Here is a 21,275-nt window from a genome sequence, read left to right as displayed (position 1 = left end):
TTTCATATGTTATACTCGGCAGAGAATTATTTTATCCATAGCTATGTTTATTAATTACTTGTATCACTAGAAAACGAACCTAAATAAAGCCAAAGTCATACGTCCTTCTCTGTGAGTGCTTTCAGAACAATTACTGCTTTCAAAACTTCATCCTCTCAAAGTGAACTGGAGATGACTTACACCTTCCTTGTGTTTGCTCCCAGTTTGGGAGAGACCTTTTCATTACCGTTCCTCTCACTCTGGCCTTCACCCTCTTGCAAATTACTGCAACTCACTTAAATATGGCAATGGACAACATAAATACGGAGTATGAAACACAATGCATTTATAATATTATGATCCTCTGTTCAGACATTACCGAATTGACTTTATGAATAAACCCGCTCTTTTTGCTAGTACACAAATGACACCAAACCTGGGAAGGCAGAACTCATGGAAGGAAAACTGAATTATTTTACAGGTTCTAATTATTCATCAAAAGATACATGTTATCTACGCTTGCATAGGTGTGCAAATTACTTCGAGAAGCCATCCCGTTCTGAAGCTTTTCTAGAAAACTCAGACATTTCTCACCTGAGGAGCCCCCGGAATGGCTGGCCCTGGAGTAATCGGCTGAGCCATCAAGTCATAGTCATTTCCAGAAGATCCAGCTGCTACATAGGAGTATGATCCTCGGGCCCACGGGTCAGCACGCCAGCGGGACACCACAGTTTCTTTAGGCTGAGACAAGACAGAAACTTCAGTTGTTGACACAGTGCAAGTTCTACAGCTAGTACGAAATACAAAAGATGCAAACTGCAAGAATAAAAGACACAAAGTCTCTTAGGCTAATGTTAATGGTGGAACTCCAAGTTTATATTCCACGACAACACATACTAAGGTAAAAAACTTGTCTTTGGTGGCGATCCCTTAGTTCTTTCCACTATATAAAGAGAAGAACCTACTGCACACAGTTTATGCATTGGAACGCAGAATTTGTAGTCAGCTGTACATGCACGCTGCGTACTGTTCGCTCTGTTTCTTCTCCTATTATCAACATAATGACAATGCACACTTCCTGCTGCTTTACTTTCTTTCAGCCACAGCTCATCTGACTCTCTCTTCTGATTTTGCTATGATCTAGGCCTATATGAGGTCTGTAACTCATCTGGGAAAACGACTGCATAAAGGGCGCTTGTACAAACACCTGCATTTCTCCAATCCATTTGGTTTGCCAAGGTAATGATCACGATGAAAGATACTCCATGGAAGGACACAAGAGCGAGAGCATCACTAGGATTCAAACCAGTATCACTCCAAGGCATAACAGCATTCAGGAAAAAATGGGACACCTTCATATCCTTGCATATGTAACGTGGAAAAGTGATGAGCGCGAACCTTGGAACAGCCCAGACTGTCCAAATGCCTAACCAAGTTTTAACATGAATTGCACCCTGTCAAAATGCAAAACCCGTGACAACAGGAACCTTGCCTCCTCTCCTTGGGCATGAAGATATTTCATGGAATTCTTTCTACTAGAACAGACCTTCCCACAAAGGAAGACCAAAAGGCTCTACCTAGCAAGGGTGTTACCACCCAGAAACCAGTCCAGCAGGCACCGTGCCACACGATGGCAGGGGAAGTTTCCTGGACCCCAACACCAACAGACCCAAGATGACCTCTCTGAGGCTGGCCCCAGCTGGACTGTATGTGATGTCTTCTGCTGTGGAGAGGCCACAGAGGGCTGGGGCGATGTTCCCAGGTGTAAGACACCCACTAGGGGTTGGAAACCACATTTCCCAGCGTGGTCTGATGACTTAATTGAGAAAATTCCACACCATAACTTTCAGCACATTTTTATCCAACAGCTAAGAAACTGACCGATGAGGCAGCCCTCACACATTGACTGCTTCTGGAGAAAAAAGTAACCTCACATTTCCCTCCTTGTTGGAGGGAGACCACTGTGATGGCACCACGTGTTATCACAGGTCTGTCTGACAAAATGTCGAGACATTTCGTAAATTTCCTTATTCTCCCTAGTAATCATGTGAAGCATTGCAGTCTAACAGGGAACAAAGCCAGAGAGAAATTTTAATTCACTGAGGTAGTTCTGAAGTTACGGCTAACTCAGACACAATTGTAGAGGATAATACCAAAGTATCGGTTCCCCAGTACCGAGACTGCACAAGTCCAGAAAGCACCTGTGGTGCTCACGTGCCCATACAGCCCTGGATGGGTGTGAGTCAACGATTTTTTTCATCCTGACAAGCAAATGCTGTAACTAGGATCCCCTGTGAACAGGGAGAAGGATGGCTAGAGGATAAACCATGTACTACAACAGAAGTGGTACAAACCTGGAATCTCACTCTACAGAGGACATGAAGCGTGCAGAGGTTAGCTGCACAGCAAGGTGGATAAATTGTTCATGTGTTGAACAGGGGAAAAAAGTGGTTATGAAAACCAAACCAGAAAGAGAAAATATGGCAGGAACAAGAAGCAGCACAGGAATCAGGATTGCTCGCATTCCACTGAAGTCCCAATTTTGTTTCAGCTTTTCTACTTCCCTGTTTTGGACAGACGCAAGGAGCTGCACTGCACAGCAAGCTCCACTTCAGATCAAGTTGTTCATCCAATACAACAGAGGGTGCAGTTTATCCAGACTGATGAATGGCTGTCCAGAAGACAGCTTCCAGCAAACCTCTCCGTTATCAAGTACCTGTAGTACGTAAGCGCCTGAACTGTGAATACATTAAAACAGAGACTCCCTCAGACATCTCGCTTATGACAACCTTCGAAAGATCTTGAAAGACTGACCAGATATGGAGGCATTCCATAAGAGAGGCTTATCAGTTAATGCACTGAAGTATTTCAAAAGTTCAAATAAGTTCTCTAAATTTGATGTTTATCTACAGTAGAATCCATATTTCTCAAGATTCTGCTATTTGCTAGTGTGTGCCTTCTCCTCCTGAAAAGCCTGCTAGAGAGCAGCCGCAGTAACACACTTTGCTCTTGGTTCACCGTGGAGTGATTTCTGCATGCTGCGCGGTTTCTACAGCACCAGTAGCCACAAGAGTCTCAAAGCTCCTTTGAGAGTTCAGAGAAGGAGCTGTGGATTTATCAGAAAGGCAAGGCTGGGGTTTTCTCCTCTTGTGTTCTCCAGTTTGAGACATAAAATTCAACTGATTAAGCATTTCCAAAATGTAAGGCCCACGCATTATCTTAAAACCCATGCTTACAGTCAGCTGTGAGGATTTGTCTATCATATAGAAAGCAGTAAAATACCGGGGATGATAAAGCCACATTCACAAAGAGCTCTACAACTATTCTAGGATAAAGACAACAAATTGATTCTATTCCTCATGTGAAATACCAAGGAAGGAAACAGTCCAATTTCCGCCTGGCCAAATGTTCAGAGAAAACCGGTCTATTAAAGTTACTGTGTACTTTTTCTGTCACTTCACTATAATAGAAATCCCAGTGGAGGAGACCTAGTAATTTACATCCAGTGCCACTTGTAAAAACTGCTTCCACTAACTACCAGTTAGAAGAGGTTAAGTATTCAACTAACAGCTGTAAGTTAAGGTTAAGTATTCAACAGTTGAACAGCTGTAAGACTTTCCAAATTGATGTCCTAAGTACACAAGCTTTCTTTTTTTTTAAAGTAATATTTAAGTATTTTCAAAACTCCTTCACTAACCATTCCATTTACACTTATTGTGCCTAAACAACCACTGGCTAGCTGCACAGGGAAGTGATCCAGGTGAAAGGCTGCCTTTACTCCCTTCCTCCATGCTTCAGTTATTTTCCAGCCAAACCAGTTTCTTTGTGGAGTTCACTGGTCAAGAGCTTTACTGTACTTTAGGGAAGGTGCAAAACGTGCCAGGGAGTATCTAAGCACTCCCTGTCACTAGCCATAGATAGCTCTGCTGTAATCCCAGAAATGTAAAAGGTAGAAAATTAACTGAAGTACTTGACACACAAAGAGTCTTACTTTGTGTAAAATAATCTTGCAAAAAAATGAAATAGAACAAAAAAACCCAAACAAAAAACAATAAAACCCCCAAAATCTGAACACTCCTCCCCCCCAAAAAACAACCCCTCACCCCCCTGCCTCCAAACCCAAACCCACAAACAACCCTTCCTCCCAGAAAACCCTGAACAAACAAAAGGTGGTTACATGTACCAAACAGCTCCACACTGCAGTCAGGTTATGAGAATTGTAGTATGTTCTGAAATCCAGAGCAGTTACCCAAATACATTGTCTGTACTGACCTGTGGCACAGCGCTGCTACCAAATATGCCTTTGAGGATGGCGAGGCACCGTCCCACAATGACATCATCACTGATATTTTCCATGATCCCTGCTGCCTCTCCTGCTACCAAGGCCAACAGAATTGGTGCTGGGGATAGTGGTGAAGGAGAGAGAAGAAACAACTGAATTTTTGAAGTTGAACATTTTAATCAGACAAGTTGGACTCGAATAGGCATGGATCTTCAGCTGAGTCACGAGGTTAAAAAACTAAACAAACCCAACAAAAAGTAGTCCTAGATCTTCTACCATCATATTGAATTACCAAAAGTAAAATGATTTAACATATGCTATGGTACTACTTAGAATTATCAAGGGAATCGATATATTAAAAAGTAAATACACACATTAGGAAGTACAGCATGCAGAAGAGAGAAAAGGTTTTCTTTAGTGAAGGCATCACTTGCTTCACATAGGAGTTCCCACTGGGATTTAAGTCATCTGTGCTACATGAAGGAACTCAATACCTTCCAAACAATCTAATTTAGTACAATTAACATCAGCATAGAAGTTAAATAAATAAAGTGCTCTTTTCTAGGATCTGAAACTACACAAACAAGACACTGGCAAAAGTAGACATGCACCACAGCTACCTTTGTACAGGTTCCAAAACAAGAAAAGTTCTCCTCTGCTTGCAGTAGTGCTACCAACATGACCAAACAAATTGACACTTGGATCCCAGAAGACACGATCAAAACACAACACAACCTAGAAACAAAAACCAAAAAGCATCCAGATTTAGGAAGAGCACACAGAAAAAATAAAACCCAAGACAATCAGACTCATTGCTTAGCACTGGAAAGGTCAAGAAAGGAAAATGTGATGACTATACACTCCATATACCTAACACATAAAGGTGTATAGCTCTACTGCCTTCCACAGGTTAGTATGCTCTCCTATTTACAAACGCGCTGGTTGACATGCTACAGCAGACGTACCGAGTCAACCTACTTCTGAAATTTAACTACTGAAGAACTGTGTGGGAAACAGAGGTCCTTACAGTTCTTCAGATGATTTTCAGCATCAAAATCCAGCAAAACGGCAGTGGGAAAAAACCGCCCATTCTTCCCCTCATCCACCACACATCCCATCCGCGTTTCAGATTCTACCTATGGCAACCCCTGGTCCGCTGCCGCTCCCGCAATGACCAAGTCACCTTGTTAAGGTTGCCAAACCCCATACGCTGCACTGCAGAAGTTTTCCACTCGGGAAGAGGCGGCACGAACTGTACCGCTGGAGGCTGCTGTTTCAATACGCCCAAGGGAAGAGTGCACAGCACAGCATCACATTTGTAAATGAAAGTCTGGCTAGTAGATCGGGTGTTTACAGCTATCACTTCACAGCCTGGAAAGGGGAGAGAAAAACAACCATTTAATAGGCCAGCAGGCAAAAGCATCCTACACAATTAATCACAATAAGATATGTGTCTGTTTATCTAACCCAAAATGCATAACGGGAGGGTTTTTATGGGATCAATATTCACATCTGCTTCCAGAAGCACTGAAATCTAATTTCTGTGATCATACTCCCTCAGAGCAGTTTTCCAGAGGAGGTGATTTCATTTACCTGATGCTGTATAGCGAACCTGTCGAACTGCTGTGTTTAATTTAATATCCAACCCTTCTGCCAAGGCTACAGGCACACAGGAATACCCATTCCTCACAGTCAAGTGACTGCCTGTGAATTCGAAGTCATCATCCTAAAATGAAGATGCACAAAATCATGTATTTATAATAAAATCACACGATTCAACAGAAAATAACCAGCAACTCTACAAAGTGGCAAAATTTTTTCAAAAACTTTTTTCCAAGAGTGAGTTGAATGAATTTGAAACCCTCTCTGTTTATTAGTCAAGCAGTAAGTATAGGAACTTTCAGCAGACAGTATTAATAGAGATCATTTTGGCACTAACAAAAAGCTGTCTGGAATTTCATCAGCAAATAACAATCATGTAAGAGCTCAGCATCTACATAAAAACAGATAGCACTTAAGTGTTTAGAAACTGTTAACACAGAGAAGCTTCCATGAGGATGAAATAAACACAGCTTAAGCTTTTAGCGTGTTGCTGAATGAATACAGTACTTAGCTACCTGGTCCCAGTGCTTCAGTGACAGCGTAGATAGGGGTGTAGCATTAGCAAATTCTAGGTTTGCAAAATGCCAGTCAAGTATTTGCCTGTCTCTTGATGACAGATAAACATCACTAGAAAAAAAAACCAAAAAGCCAAAGTAAGACAACATTTAGTTTGCCAGAGCAGGATGTAGCACATGCATTGCTTTTGAAAATTTGTTCACAACCATTTTTGTTTGAGTCCCTCCCTCTTTAGTGGAGAATCAAAAAAACTTAAAAAAGAACACAAGCAGATTCTGTTTCAAACATTCAGACCTCCTTCATGAAAGCTGAATATCATAACCCAACAAATTCACATTTTAAAAGCAGAGTTCACGTAAAATATTCTAAGTGAAGCTAGAAACTTAACTTTAGAAATAAGTTACATAAATAATGGCTTAAATGGCATTTATAATGAAGATGACTAAAAAGCTAGTATAATACACAGAGCACAAAATAATAATATTCTGCCAAAATATGTGGGATTAGTATGCTGTCATTGACGGGGATTTCAAATCTCAAAGCCTTCCTAAGATCAGGCACTGGTTGCAGTAAGGATTTCTACTGAAAGGCATCCTAGCCAAGAACCACCTTGTTTGTCCAAGTCACCTCTAAAAATGAGGATGATTTCTAAATCCAAGGGAGCTCAAACTTCATGTTGGTACCTTCCTAACCCCTTGAACTACCATAATTGAAAGAAAGCATATCACAGCATTTTTGAAACTCAGTGAAAAACAGTAAAACTGTTTTCCTGAGTATTTATTTTTATAGTTCGTATCTTTACCTTGGTGGATTGGCTTCAAGTTCTTGTAACTTCTCTTCCAGCTTTCCTTGTGTTTCAGCCAAATCATCATACTCCTTATAAGATTAAAAACTAAGATTAAAATCAGTTTATTTAAAAAAGGACTTAAAAGGCATCATGTAGCAGCACACTAGACCGAATCTCCAGAGAAATCGGTGGAAGATTAATAGTTTTAGTGGAATTTAAATCAAGTTCGTTATTTTTTCAACAGTTGATCCAGCATAATTTGCCCTTCCGCCGTTCAAATATACAGAAGTCTGTGCCACACTGCAGAAAAGATTAGTATGCTAATATTTCAGGAATTTAAACACTCAGATCTGAGGAACATGAAGGTCTGTTATAGTCCTGGTATTTTAAGCATTCCTATGGTACTGGGAGATTTTTCATATTCCACAAAATCTCACTTCTATTCTTCCTTCTCTCTTAAAAGACTACAGCTAGTATCGGACATAAGAGACATCCAAAGCAGCAGCAGTCATGCAAAAGGCAAAGACATAATCCAATTCAAGCTTCTTTCAGAGGTGGGTTGTTTTTTTTTTTTACTTATTTTAAAAAGCATTGAAAACTTACTTTAGAAATGAAAGCAACAGACATTAGCTTTCCAGGCAGAATAATTCGGAGCGTCCAAAAATAGTGACAAGAGCACAAAGCTGTTCATTGTTGACAAAAGAGAAAAGCTACTACTTAAGTATACACGAACACATTGAGCTTCCAAATAAAGGTACCTATCTTCTGTTGAAATAGCAGCTGAAAAACAATCCTTGGTTCTACCTTGGGTTAGCAAGGTGTCTCTCATTATCATAGAAAGCACAGTTTTTAAAGGTTTCATTTGTAAGGCCTATATCTACATCTAGGTACACACAGGGGTGGGGACTAACTCTTGCTTGTCAAAATAGAGCTCTGTAAATTATAACCTTTGGATAGAAAGAAGTCTTTCACTCAGGAAACCACCTTTCATATCTTAGATAAAGAGCATCTCTCTTCAAACCTAATTTTATTTCCCGACTATTGTGAGACCCAGCAGTACTATAAAGACCAACTCTGACCTAAAATTTAGCCTTCAAAACACTAAATGCTGTCTGACACGAGCCAGCACAGACTGTTACCTAAAATTAAGCCTTCAACACATTAATACTCTCCATCATGAGCCATCAAGGACAGGTACCTAAAGGTACTTAATGCAGCCCTGTTATCAGCATTAAACCCAGAGTTACCATCAATGACACTCTCTTGAGAGTGTGGGATTGGACTGAGCCAATTTAAATCGACTAATTTTATCTGGCTGCTGAAGTCCTCAGAAACCACTGACTTAAAAAATTAAGTCCTGTATGTATGTCCTTTACCTTGCAAAGTGCAGTCAGATCTCTGTGTTTGCTTTTCACAAGGAACTCTGCCGTAATATCCCGAGGTGGCTTCACTTCTGATGCTTCCTTATATTGTTGATGAAGTTCTTTAATCTTCTCTTTTAAATTCACCATCTTTTTCAGGTGGAGTAGGAAAAGGGAGAAAGAAAAGAAAAAAAGAAGTATGAGGGAAAGCAGATTTTGTGCAAGTTACTACGTTTAAGAATTAAATCTAGGAAGGGAGACCGAGGACAAGACGGGCTTCTTCAAGTACATCAGTAGCAGAAGGATGAAACGATGGAAGATGTGGGCCCACTGCTGAGTGAGGTGGGTGCCTGGTGAAGAAGGATACAGAGAAGGCAGTTACTGAATGCCTCCTTTGCTTCAGTCTTTACTGCCAAGGCCAGCCCTCAGGAATCCCAGACCCTAGAGGCAGGAGAGGAAGTCTGGAGAAAGGAAGACTTTCTCTTGGTTGAGGAGGATGGGGCTAGAAATCACTTAAGCAAACCCGACACCCACAAATCCATGGGCCCTGATGGGATGCACCCCCCAGTGCTGAGGAAGCTGGCAGATGTTATTGCTAAGCCACTCTCCATCTCTGAAAGGTCGTGGAGGAGAGATGCTTGAGGACTGAAGGGAAGCCAGTGTCACTCCAGTCTTCAAAAATAGCAAGGAGGAAGACCCAGGAAACTACAGGCAGGTCAGCCTCACCTCCACCCCTGCAAGGTGAAGGAACAGCTCATCCTGGAGGTCATCTCTAAGCATGTGGAGGAAAAGAAGGTTATCAGGAGTAGGCAACGTGGATTCACCAGGGTAAATCACGCCTGACCAAGCTAATAGCCTTCGATGATGGAATGATTGCCTGGGTAGATGAGGGGAGAGTGGTGGCCATTGTCTACCTAGACCTCAGCAAGGTTTTTGATGCTGTCTCCCCTAACATCCTCATACATGCACTCAGGAAGCGTGGGTTAGAGGAGCAGGCTGTGAGGTGGATTAAGGACTGCCTGAATGGCAGAGCTCAGAGGGTTGTGGCCAAGGGCACAGAGCCTGGCTGGAGGCCTGTAGCTCGTGGTGTTCCCCAGGGGTCAGTGCTGGGTCCAGTCCTGTTCAACTTATTCCTGAGTGCCCTGGATGAGGGGGCAGAGCGTGCCCTCAGCAAGTTTGCTGATGATGCAAACTGGGAGGAGCGGCTGGTACACCTGAAGGCTGCGCTGCCATTCAGCGAGACCTGGGCAGAGGTCAGAAGAGCTGAGCAGAGGGACCTGCTGAGGTTCAACAGAGGCACATGTAGGGTCCTGCCCCTGGGGAGGGACGGCACCAGCACGGGCTGGGCTGACCTGCTGGGGGGCAGCTCTGCGGGGAAGGGCCTGGGAGCTCTGGTGGGCAGCAAGTTGCCCATGGGCCAGCAGTGTGCCCTGGTGGCCAAGACAGCCAATGGTATCCAGGGGGGCATGAGGAGGAACGTGGCCAGCAGGTCCAGGGAGGGGGCCTTTCCCCTCTACTCTGCCCTGGTGAGGCTGCATCTGCACTGCTGTGTCCAGTGCTGGGCTCCCCAGTTCAAGAGAGACAGGGAACTGCTGGAGAGGGTCCAGCAGAGCGCTACAAAGATGATTAGGGGATGGAAGCATCTCCCACATGAGGAAACGCTGAGAGAGCTGGGCCTGTTTAGCCTGGAGAAGACAGAGAGAGGACTCTATAAATGCATACTAATGTCTTAAGGGTGAGTGTTGAGTGGACGGGTTCAGGCTCTTTTCTGTAGTGTCCAGTGACAGGGCAAGTAGCAACGGGCACAAACTGAAACACGAGAAGTTCCATCTGAATATAAAGAAAAACATCTTCACCGTGAGGGTGGCGGAGCACTGGAACAGGCTGCTCAGAGAGGTTGTGGAGATACTAAAAAATTGCCTGGACGCCAACTATGCAGCCTGCTCTAGCAGGGGGTTCGGCTAGATGATCTCCAGAGGTCCCTTCCAACCCTAATCAGTCTGTGATTCTGTGTAAAATGCGTACTCATCTCAAGGTATGCCATTATACCAAAAAGATTTCCTGGTTTTGGTAGGTGTTACTTATATGCAAGAAACCATGATAAATGCCACCAGCCCCAGAAGAACGTGGCTTAAACTCAACATCAGATTTCTTATAAAATACACTACAAATAATTTAGGACATGGGAGTCATCCTATTTTTAGGACATTTTTAGTCTGAGAAACTTCCATGGAGAATGTGTCATCTACCACAACGAAAAACACTGTAAGTAGGCCTAAAATACTGTTTCTACACTACAAATTAGATTTATGGTAAAGAAGGTAAACATTTTAAAATAACCCCCCAAAAGCCTCACTCATTGTCAACGTGTCTAAAGGAAGCTATGACACAACATATCATGTCTGTCCTCCCCCTTTTCCTGTATTTGTGCTACAGTCTCCTGCAGAGCCAGGTATGTGCTCCTCAAAAACAGAGACTCCTTTGCCACAACAGTGGTTCTAGGCAGGTCTTAAATGAACAGATATGTTTAAGAACAGCATCAATGGCAGCTTTCTGATATTTTTCCATGGAAGTTTTTGTATTTTTTGCCTTTCTGAGGAACACAATGCTATCCTCTTGTTCTAAACGTCATCACCTGACCTTGTTAAGAAGGTCTTTCAATTCCTCCTGTGTTTTCACAATTTTTTTCCAGTGTTCAATCTGCTCATCCTTCACATGCTTCTCCTGCAACCTGGAAAAGGTGAGAAGTGAGAGTCAGTTCAGCATAAAATCCTCACATTATTGAAAAAACTCGTTACCACAATCCAATTCGTGTAATGCAATATAAGCACATCAAGGGATATTTTAGTAAATGCTTGTATGGCAATTGGAAAATTAATACAAGTTTCTGTAAATGAGGCATACTTGACTAGCTAAAACATGAGTCTGAAGTTACCTACTATTATTAAAAGGTATGTTACTTGAAAGCTAATGGCATTTGTAATATAAGCGGTCTGCTGTATGTCCACCAATTCATACTAAGTCAATTATCCACTATCAGTTACTGTAGTAGTGACTTTCAGGAAGCTTTCAGGAAAAGATGTTTGCTCTTTTAACCATCTTTGGCATATTTTGCTTCAAAAACCAAGGAACATACACAAACAACTCAGCAGAGACCAAACAACTGTGTTAAGTAGCTAATGCTCACTCTAAGAGCATCACAATTGTTTCAGGTATCTTTTGGAAAATCCTCCACAAAATAGGAAAGTCTATCACGAAGAGTAAAGTCACTTACTGTATGACAACCTCCAGAGCCTGACCTAGGGAGACAGGCTTATTATTGAGAACGTTAAAATCCAGCTGATGACTGAGATAGGATGTGGCTTCCAGCAGACGGTTAAATTCTTGCTCCACCATTTCATCTTTCTCTTTTGGAACCTAGGAGTCAAAAGAACAAACTTCCTTCTTAATAGCCTATTCATAAATAAGAGAATAAATACAGGCCACCAAACTCAAAGCCCCAGTGACAAGACATGAGCAGCACAGAGAAAATTTTAAAAGAAACCAGAGCAATGACACAGGTTACCTTCTCTAGTGCCGTCTAAATTCACGACACCTTATAACAAACTCAAAATGCTACTTTTTCCCAAATCAGAGAAATGAGAAAGGCAGAGTACAAATAAATTCTTAGACCAGTGCTCAGAAAAACCAAAGTATCACATACCCTAAACTAGAGCAGCACTTCAAGAGTATAGCAAAAAAGTACCTGAATGGCCTTTGTAAAAAGAAAGGTAGTACCCTTCACTCTCTCAAACAGTCAGACACCAAGGTTTGCACGACACAAAGTCGCTTTGCCAGGATGTCAGGCCAAAGAGCTACAAGAGCAGCTGGCAAATCACAGTGACAACCAACCTGTGTTGCACGAGGAAAGTAAACCAATTTATGGGCACACAAAGATCGCCTTACTGGAAGGCATGTTCATCAAAGCTCCACCAGTTTGCCAAAGGGACAAAAGACCACTCTGATGGTAGGATGGCTCTACACAATCACAGGGCTTTAGAAGGCTTAGCATGGCTCCACGAAGTAGACAGACAGCAACTTATCTTTTGGTGTTTTCGGTGTGAATAAGAACTATAATGCAACTTTCCTAGGATGACGGAGGAAGCACTGCAAGATACTTCCAGAATGATGGTATTCAATAGCTTGAGTGGTGCTGTTAACAGTGCTAAGCCTATCTCTTACATCGTATATATGGCTCTTCGCCAACTGTTATTCACCCCTAGCTCCAAGTATACCCTGTGTTGACTGGGAAGTTATATCAGCATCTCACTGCTCTATTAGGATTCCCTCTACCACTTTGCAGCTGGCCACTTATTCTGATGCCAATGGTTATCATCTTCTAGCTCTGTAGATCCTTCCTGTCTGACATCTGCCCAGACTGAAACACTGAGTTTCACAATTAATAAAAAAATCACACTTCATCTCTAGGTACACATAAATGTAAAAAGCCAACTTTTCCAACCGCCTATAGTAAGCTGTGGATTCTTCCACTACTCTTGCATACTATTCTGCAGGTAGCATCTCCCTGGAAACATACTGCATCATTAAAGTAATTTCCCTATCTGATGGCTCTGTAATGGAACTACCTTTCTAAGAGAATCACAGCAGTGCAGAGGCAAACATGTTGCATGCGAGACTGGCTTCACAACATGAGAGCAGACTGACTGCTAGAACAGTCTACAATGTCTTTGTAGTTCTCCCTGAGTTTATTATAGCACCCTGCACTTGCATACAGTTAAGAAAGGCTGCGGGTGCCAGGTTACAGCAGGTTTGTGCCAAGGATCACTTTTACAGGCCTCTAACAAGAAGACCAGTATCCTCATCTGTCTTCTTTTAGAAGTTACTCTTGGTACCATGTTTTAACATTCAGGATGTAGGAACACTTCCAGTCAATGCACGTGTGAGATTCAGCAGTAAACTATGATCTGCCACTAAACTATGTTCTCTCTCTAACAGAGTTCCTTGACACTACAGTAGAAATAAAGCTAATTAGGTTTGTGAATCCCAGCTCTAGAATATTATTGCTGAACTATTGAATGCATTCAACCAGCTGGAATTGGTTAGTCAGTTCTTCAAAAAGCAGCAGATGAATAGCCAGAATGAGCTTATAAAAGGAGTAGCAGCAACAACAACAAAAGCTAGAGTGCCAGCACAGCAGTCAGTTGTTTCAAAGAGAAGACAGACAACTGTAAGGAAAAACAGTAATAAATTTGGGAAGAACAAATAAAGTTAAGAACATATTAAGTTAAAAACTCACACAGAAAGAACAGGTTTTAGAAGAATACATGCAGATATGCTAGGATATTACTACACTGCCTAAAAATGGACACATGCTTTCATTTCTCCCTGTCCCTCTTCCTGGAAGCTATCTCCTGCTAGTAACAGCATGGTAACAAATGCACCTGAGATTAAAAGGTTGATGAAAACAGTATCAGACTTACAGCTTGTCCATTTGCTTCATAAAGTGGGCATTTTTGTTTGATCTTAGCCAATTCCATATTCACTTGTTTGCTGACCACAGCCATGGGATTTCCTCCTGGAAAATATTTTGTATAGTTAACAAAGAACTTCTGCAAAGTTTGTCAGCATTTAAATAAAAATTCCACAGCTAAAGCTATTTCAAAGACTAAACACACCAACTCCAGTGAATGCATTCCACTAAAGCAGTGTAACACTGCCAAAGGTCTACTCTTCACAGCCATCCTTGCAACAAGGTCATGGGGAAAAAAACCCAGCACACCTGCCCACCAACACTTAAAGGATAGTATGTAAAAAGGGCTGATTGTAAAAGCAGAGTCCTAAGGTGGCAGCAACCTTAGTATGATTGAGAGTTTATATCTATAGATACAACTTCAAAACATTTGCAAGCAGAAAGGAAAGCTCCCAGAGCTGCACAGTAACTTCAGGAGCTTTTGAAAGTGTGGTGACATGGAACCTGAAGAATTCAGTCCCTAAAAACTTAGTGGAACTCAGGCAAGTGAATTAGTGAATACAACTTATGAAGACGAACCATGTACACCAACTGTACCTGGAAGACATGTAACTAAACAGATTAGAAAACAATCTAGGAGATTCCATGTAGAAACACAAGAAAGGCAGAAAGCATTAACTTTAAGCAACCAGAACCACTACACATCAAAGCCTCTCTGTAGGTACAGCAGAGGGAAGGAAAAGACACACACTTCTTCTTAACAGAGTAATCAGTATCAGTAACTGATGCCATCCCATAAACCAGCATTAAAGAGGAAGAAACATGGCTTGTTTGCCATTATTTTTACAACTATTTTTGAAGTCACTTAGAGAAAGGACTTTTGGGGTTTAAATCCTGACTTCAGCTTTATCTATGGCTCTGCACTTCATCCCCCTTTCTCCCTTTTTTCCCCACGTAAATGAAAAAACATATTCCATCTCTTTGGGGTCTCTCCCATCCCATAACTTTGCTATTTATTTGCTCTTGTTTACCTTGCTCTTAGCTAGTAATCTAATCCCCTCACTACATTCCTACTGCTCCATGTTCAATTTCAGGTTGTACTTTGGAAGATCCAAGGGAACAACTACAAGAGTTACCAAGAAACTGAGTTCACAGACCTGAGCTGGGAAGCCACTGGCAGCTGGGTAAAGCAGCTTTAGGAAGGCTTGCTCAGCAAGTGTGGTGAACCCGGTTCAGATACCACCTTAAAGGAACCGGGCAAAGGAACAGACACACGAAAGGACAGCGTGCCAAGGAAAGACCAAAGAATTCCACCCAGCACAAGCAAAGAAGAATGGATCTACAACAGTCTGATGGCATGACAAGACGCCTGTGTGACTTCAGTGACCAATGAGAGCTCAGGCACCAACAAAAATCCCAGCTTTTAGTGCGGGCTGCCATCTGTTCAGAAGATTCAGCCAAAGAGGCTGAACTAGAACGTGTTATTTTTTAACAGTTAAAAATATACAATTATTTTGGTCATGAAAGGAAATAGCATCGGGTTTCAGATTTGTAACATTTGTCCCACAATTTTCTTCCCCGCTGCTTTTTATTTGGAAAAAACTCACCAAGTCCAGTTACCACCATTGCTCCTAGATCAGCCACGTAGTTCCCTTTGCGAAAGGTAGCAACTCTTCCTCCTACTCGGTCCTTTTAAAAGCACAATATATTAAACTCCCTTAACATTCAGCAATATAACTCACTTAAGAGCCTCAGCAAAGGAACACCTGATCTCAATTAATTTGCCTAAGTTAAGGAACAAAATGTTTAAGCTGCATTTTTGAAAAAAGAAAAAAGGAAAGAAAAAAGATGCCTGACCTAATTTGGACACATTTAACTGTATCTACAGTAGAATTTACTACAATTTTAAAATGAATCCTTCATTGTCCCTGGATAGATTGTTACATACTAAATCCCTTCCACTTCCTACCACAAAATCCAATAGATACATAGGAAATGCCACAGCCATGCTTGAGAAAACTAAATTTTAGGGTTAGAAAAACCATCAACCCATTATTTATATCTATTCTCCACAGAAAAGCCAGCTATCAATCAAGAAGATAACTACAAATCAACTGCCCAACTTAGAAGCAGGAAAAAAAGCTTTTGGTTCTTGACCCACACTACGGACTTAAGGATAACATTAATTTTCCTACCATATTAAATGTAACGAGGAAAAGAAAAGACACCTTTCCCTATTCTCAGTCTAGCTAGCAGGGTGATATTGGAGATAAGTATCAATTACAATTGGGCAAAGATCCCAAACAGCTACCAATCCATATAAAAATTTAAAGTTTTATTTTTAGTAATTAAATCAGCAATTCAGAAGATTGTAAACTGTCTAAAGGTTACAGAAAATGAGTGGATGCAAAGAAACTATCACCTGAATCACTGAAATCATAATGCAAGAAAACACCAGACAGCCTAAAAAAATAAAAATACAAATAAATACAGACTTTCAAGAACAGATGCAGCAGCCTAGAGAAAAATGACTGAACAATTAAGTCTGCTGCACTCTCCTTCACTCTAGTTGTATGGAACCTGTGGAGCACAGAGACAGCAGCTCTGGCTCCCCAGCAACAAGAGCATCAGGTCTCAAAATTAAGAGCCTGAAACGTTTCTCTAATAAAATCTTAAGAAGATTATTTTAATCTGTGCTAGAAAAATGTCAGAAGTAAATATACAAAGGAAACTGAAGTCAGGAAATAAAACATAAATTCCAATTTAACTGGTGAATGGATTTATTTTAAATGTGTATCACACAAAAAATAAATATGTAAATACATATATGGTATCTATATTGAATAATATGTAAATAAATAAAATAAATGTAAAACACATTATTTCAAATGTATATCAAAATACATATTTAACGTATTTTAAATATGTATTTAACATGTGTATTTTAAATGTGAGAAAATGAGCTATTCTCAATTGATTATTGATTAGATTATATAAAAAAACCCTTTGACTTTAAAAAGAAGGAAATTCCACTTACAAATGAATATAAAAGAACACTATTACTGGAATCAGCTAGTTCACGCACTACAAAATATAGCTCTGTATAACTTTAAAGCCTCTGTGAAGCAGGCAGTAATAAACAAGGAAGGCATTAATGTAGATGGAAAAGATGCAAGAAAAATATCCTGCCTGATGTATAGCAATTCGAAACGATTCTATTTAATGGGCAAGTTCTTGAAACACAGACTTCCATTCTGCTTTCCAGTGAAAAACCAGCTCCAGTTAATGAAAGGAAGAAGATTACAGCCTGTTACCGGTGCAAGCATATGGCACTAGCACCTGACTTTACCTGTCCACCCCTGAGAAAGCACTGGCGAACACAGAGTAAGAACAGGTTTCGTACGCAGCAATACATCCCAGCTGGCTGTAACTACACACAGGCTTACCCATCCTGGGCATGCTGCTGGGATACCCAGCCTCATCCTAGTACTGAATGTGGTTACTGGAGAAGTTTCCGCGTAGAAGTAAGAGAGCACAGAAACCCATACCCTGGCTTCCAGAACTGTGACATCCATTCCAAAACTCTGCAACTGGCGAGCTGCTGCCAAACCAGAGACTCCAGAACCGATAATGATCACCTTTCCAGTCTTCTTGGCTAAAGAAAGGGAAAAATAAGCTACAGGCTCCATCTATGCATTAGCACATTGCAAGCAGTCATGCTAAAGTTGCATTTAAGAGATACCAAGAATAAAACACAGCTTTCTTATCAGTCGTTCTGACAGAAAAAACTTTAACAAAACAAATACCACCAAAATAAATCTGGAGTAATTATGTGCATAATATGGCAACAGTAAAACACTTTGCCATTTCTCTCAGTGAGACAGGTACAAGAAAAATACAACAGCAGCGCATCTGTGACAAGGAAGAAAACAGGAAGAAAAATACTTCCGAAGGACAACTGTTTGAAGAAACTGATTCTTACTACTGTGGGACAAAGTATCATAGTTTTATTTCTTTCTGTCCCAGAAGAATAAAACCTAGAAAGGACAGACAAGTTCAGCACTTGTAAAATTCAAGCATCATAAAAGCATGTAACAGATGCAGTATGGTATTCTTTTTCTGTCTTTTGTTATTCAAACGAGGAAAAAGACAACTTATTAAACAGCGACAGCCAGTCACCAAATTATCTACAGAAGATTTGCAAACATTTTCCCTCTCAAAGTGATTTACTTAACACAAGGCTTCTCCATGCCAAAATAAAAACCATGAACATCTATAGCCAGATGGCTTTCCAGCCCTTTCCCCCCCACCCTCAGCACGGCAATCCTAAAAAAACCACTCAAAAATTTGTCCTAAGAAATCACAGAACATTAAAACAAAACTCTAATTAGAAACAATTTTCAAGTTTCTTACTTGGAAGGGGCTTCACTCTTTTGTAGATACCAAAGTTGATTAGACCATGCCGCTCCAGATAGCTGTGTACTCTGTGAACAAGCACCGTATCACCTAAGAAATTGTAATGTTTTAAAGTTATTCTGTACGTTCGGCAGCATGTATGTACTAAAAACATATTCACAAGCATACAGAACACACCAGCAACATTTTTATCAACACAGTAATTAACTATTCTGCAATACTTGACAGTGTATCTGCATTCATTTCAGCATTATATTCTTCTTTAATTACTTTCTCTTTATGGCTCTCCTCCATCCTTTTCTACTTTATTGGGATCTTTTTTGAGAAGGGTGGCATGGCCTACATTTGCACGCAGTATCTCCTTGCTCTTTTGCTGCCTTCTCTCAACACAGCCCTCATGTTCAAGCTGCCTGTAACTTTTTAATGCCTCCCAGAAAACTTATGCTCAAGAAAATCTCACAGCTGCAAACTATCATGAAGTTATAGTGAACCTTAAAAGCTGCATGAGAATTCACTCACAGGGAAGTACTGTCACGACCCACTTTTTACCAGCTTTTTTGAATTCTGCTAGGGATATGTTTCTTTACCAGACGAATGAACCCTAACAAATCTGAAACATAAGCATACTGCAATACCTATTCTGTACGCGAATGCTCACAGAACAAAAGGACGCATCTGAAGTCCTCTCTTGATCCCGAGCAGCTTTTCCCCAACTAAGACTGAAAAACAATTGCAATGATACATAAAGTATGGTTTTGGCAGTAAAAGACTTGACTTACTATTGTAAGGTGCTTCTAATTGTTGGATAGTTGCCTCAAATGTCAACTGAATCTTTGGGTTATCCAACCAGAGCTGCAGCTGTATTTAAACAAACAGTAAGACACATTATACTAAGCAATACCAAAGAGATGTTTTCCATGTGTGTGTGTTTTGTTACCAAATACATTTAAGGAGATGAAACCCTCTCATGAGTTAAACTCTGGCATTGCTATCCAAGCCACACTGAACTTTGCCTTCCAGTGTTCTTCAAGGTGCATCAAGTTAGCAATCTCCCAATTACAGACACAAGAAAACATACACTGAAAGAACAAAAGCTACAAAATAGAAGTGCCAGAATGCCTGGATGTACAGCCTTCCTTCCACCTGCATGCTAAGTGCAATATGTGTGATATTTTAATTGGACATACAACATCCACCCGCAGCTGACTCTTCAGCATCAAATTTCACATTATTTTTGTAAAAGCTACAGAAGTACCTGTTGTCTTACAAAGTTTATTTATCTCAGACCTTTAATCATCTAATCCATCTTTCACCACTGATGTTAAGACACTACCATGGACTACACTGGCCATGCATACACAAGAAAAAACATTTAGAGGACAGTTACAGTTCAAAAACCAAGCAGGAAGAGCTGCCTGTGAAATATTAATTATGTCACTTCATGCTAGAAAAAAAAAAGGCGGCACAGAATAATAGATTCACAGCTGTTTTCCCAACAGAACTCCTACTTCATGGCACGGACAGCAACAGTTAATAAATAACATTTTACTGTTCAATGCCTAGATCTAGGTCATACAGAGCATCTCCACACCATTTTACATTCCAGAATTAGTCATTTATTTGGGTATTTCTCTACAATTGCACTACCAAACTTCACAGCTCCTCACGGATACCAAGGTAGAAATCATACAAGTACAATGAATAGGCAAGATTATGGAGGAATTTCCATATAATTTGGGAAGCCAGTGGAAGCGAATTTCACCTTTAGCACAGTACTTTCTTCTACTCATTTTCCAAGTCATTTCAAACAATGTTCTGATAGTTTCCAAGTGTGAAACTAACCATTTTGTAGTACTAAGTCCTGTAACGTTAAGATTTCATTCTCGGTTGGAAGAGTGAAAAGCCCACAATCTGTATTTTTATATATAAATCTCTATGTGTATGTATATATATACATATAAACAAATTACTTCCATTATTCACATTAGTTTACTTTTATTTAAAATTCATTTTTATCTGCTATGTTGTCGCCCAGTTACTCGTAAGTCTTTATCTTTTGTAGTTCTCATTTTACTACCCAAAATAACTTTATATGTGCAGAAAATGACCATTTCTTTACAAATTCTGATTTTTAGACCCCCTATGAATACAAAGAACAGTGAAGGCCTTAGAAGATTTTAAAGGCTTCAAACCACAACTACCCTGCAATATCACAACAGATTATTTATCCTACAGAATCTGCTTTGTAAATTTTTATTATCTGCTTTAACCAACAGTAATTTACCAAGAGCTTTTACTGCTTTGGGTTGTTTGTTTGGTTGGTTTTTGTTTTGGGGTGGGGGTGATTCACATAGATCACATGAAACGGATCTCCTTTGTTCACTTTGTCATGAGTCCTTTAGAAGAACCTGGATGGACTGAGATGAAAGCTACTGTGAGCCTTCCAAAATAAGTTTTTACTTACAAGGTCATTCATTCAATTCTTGATTCCATTTGTTACCAGGCAAACTGGAAATACCAGACTTACTAGCCTAAGCCCTCTAACCTCCGGGAACTCTGCGTGGTTTTGTCCTCGTCAGTATTTTCAAATCCCTTGGTACCGCACACTGCAGTTCACAGCTCTTCCTGAGTTCTGCTGAGCACTGGGTTTATATTACCATCTGCTCCATCTGCCGTTTTACAACCTCTGGTATCCCAACCGGAGAAGATCCCCTCACAACTCCCTTGGAAAGGGGCTCCTGCTCAGGAACTGAGCTCGAAGTTCCTCCATAGTGAATAAGGATCAAAGACCAGCAATGCAGCTTTGCTAGTGCTAACCCTTTCCAAGCATTCCTTTAAATCCCAGTCCGTTACTAGTTTCAG

At 40.7% G+C, this 21,275-nt stretch overlaps 1 protein-coding gene across 2 annotated transcripts in view; it reads right to left on the bottom strand.

Annotated features, from left to right (window-relative positions):
• KDM1A (lysine demethylase 1A) overlaps window positions 1-21,275 on the bottom strand; it is a 37,609-nt gene that overhangs the window by 2,974 nt on the left and 13,360 nt on the right. For both annotated transcript variants that reach the window (XM_055798433.1, XM_055798434.1), the window contains 15 exons: window positions 19,193-19,271; window positions 18,411-18,503; window positions 17,546-17,652; window positions 15,605-15,686; window positions 14,008-14,102; window positions 11,802-11,944; window positions 11,168-11,258; window positions 8,543-8,677; window positions 7,182-7,255; window positions 6,379-6,490; window positions 5,855-5,987; window positions 5,445-5,632; window positions 4,882-4,996; window positions 4,252-4,379; window positions 574-720 (listed from right to left, as the gene is read on the bottom strand). In XM_055798433.1, coding sequence (XP_055654408.1) covers window positions 574-720; window positions 4,252-4,379; window positions 4,882-4,996; window positions 5,445-5,632; window positions 5,855-5,987; window positions 6,379-6,490; window positions 7,182-7,255; window positions 8,543-8,677; window positions 11,168-11,258; window positions 11,802-11,944; window positions 14,008-14,102; window positions 15,605-15,686; window positions 17,546-17,652; window positions 18,411-18,503; window positions 19,193-19,271 — 1,722 coding nt within the window. The remainder of the gene's footprint in view (window positions 1-573; window positions 721-4,251; window positions 4,380-4,881; window positions 4,997-5,444; window positions 5,633-5,854; window positions 5,988-6,378; window positions 6,491-7,181; window positions 7,256-8,542; window positions 8,678-11,167; window positions 11,259-11,801; window positions 11,945-14,007; window positions 14,103-15,604; window positions 15,687-17,545; window positions 17,653-18,410; window positions 18,504-19,192; window positions 19,272-21,275) is intronic.

Source organism: Falco peregrinus, chromosome 3 (genome assembly GCF_023634155.1).
Source record: "Falco peregrinus isolate bFalPer1 chromosome 3, bFalPer1.pri, whole genome shotgun sequence".
Taxonomy (NCBI): Eukaryota; Metazoa; Chordata; class Aves; order Falconiformes; family Falconidae; genus Falco; species Falco peregrinus.
This window is presented reverse-complemented; position numbering and strand designations above follow the sequence as displayed.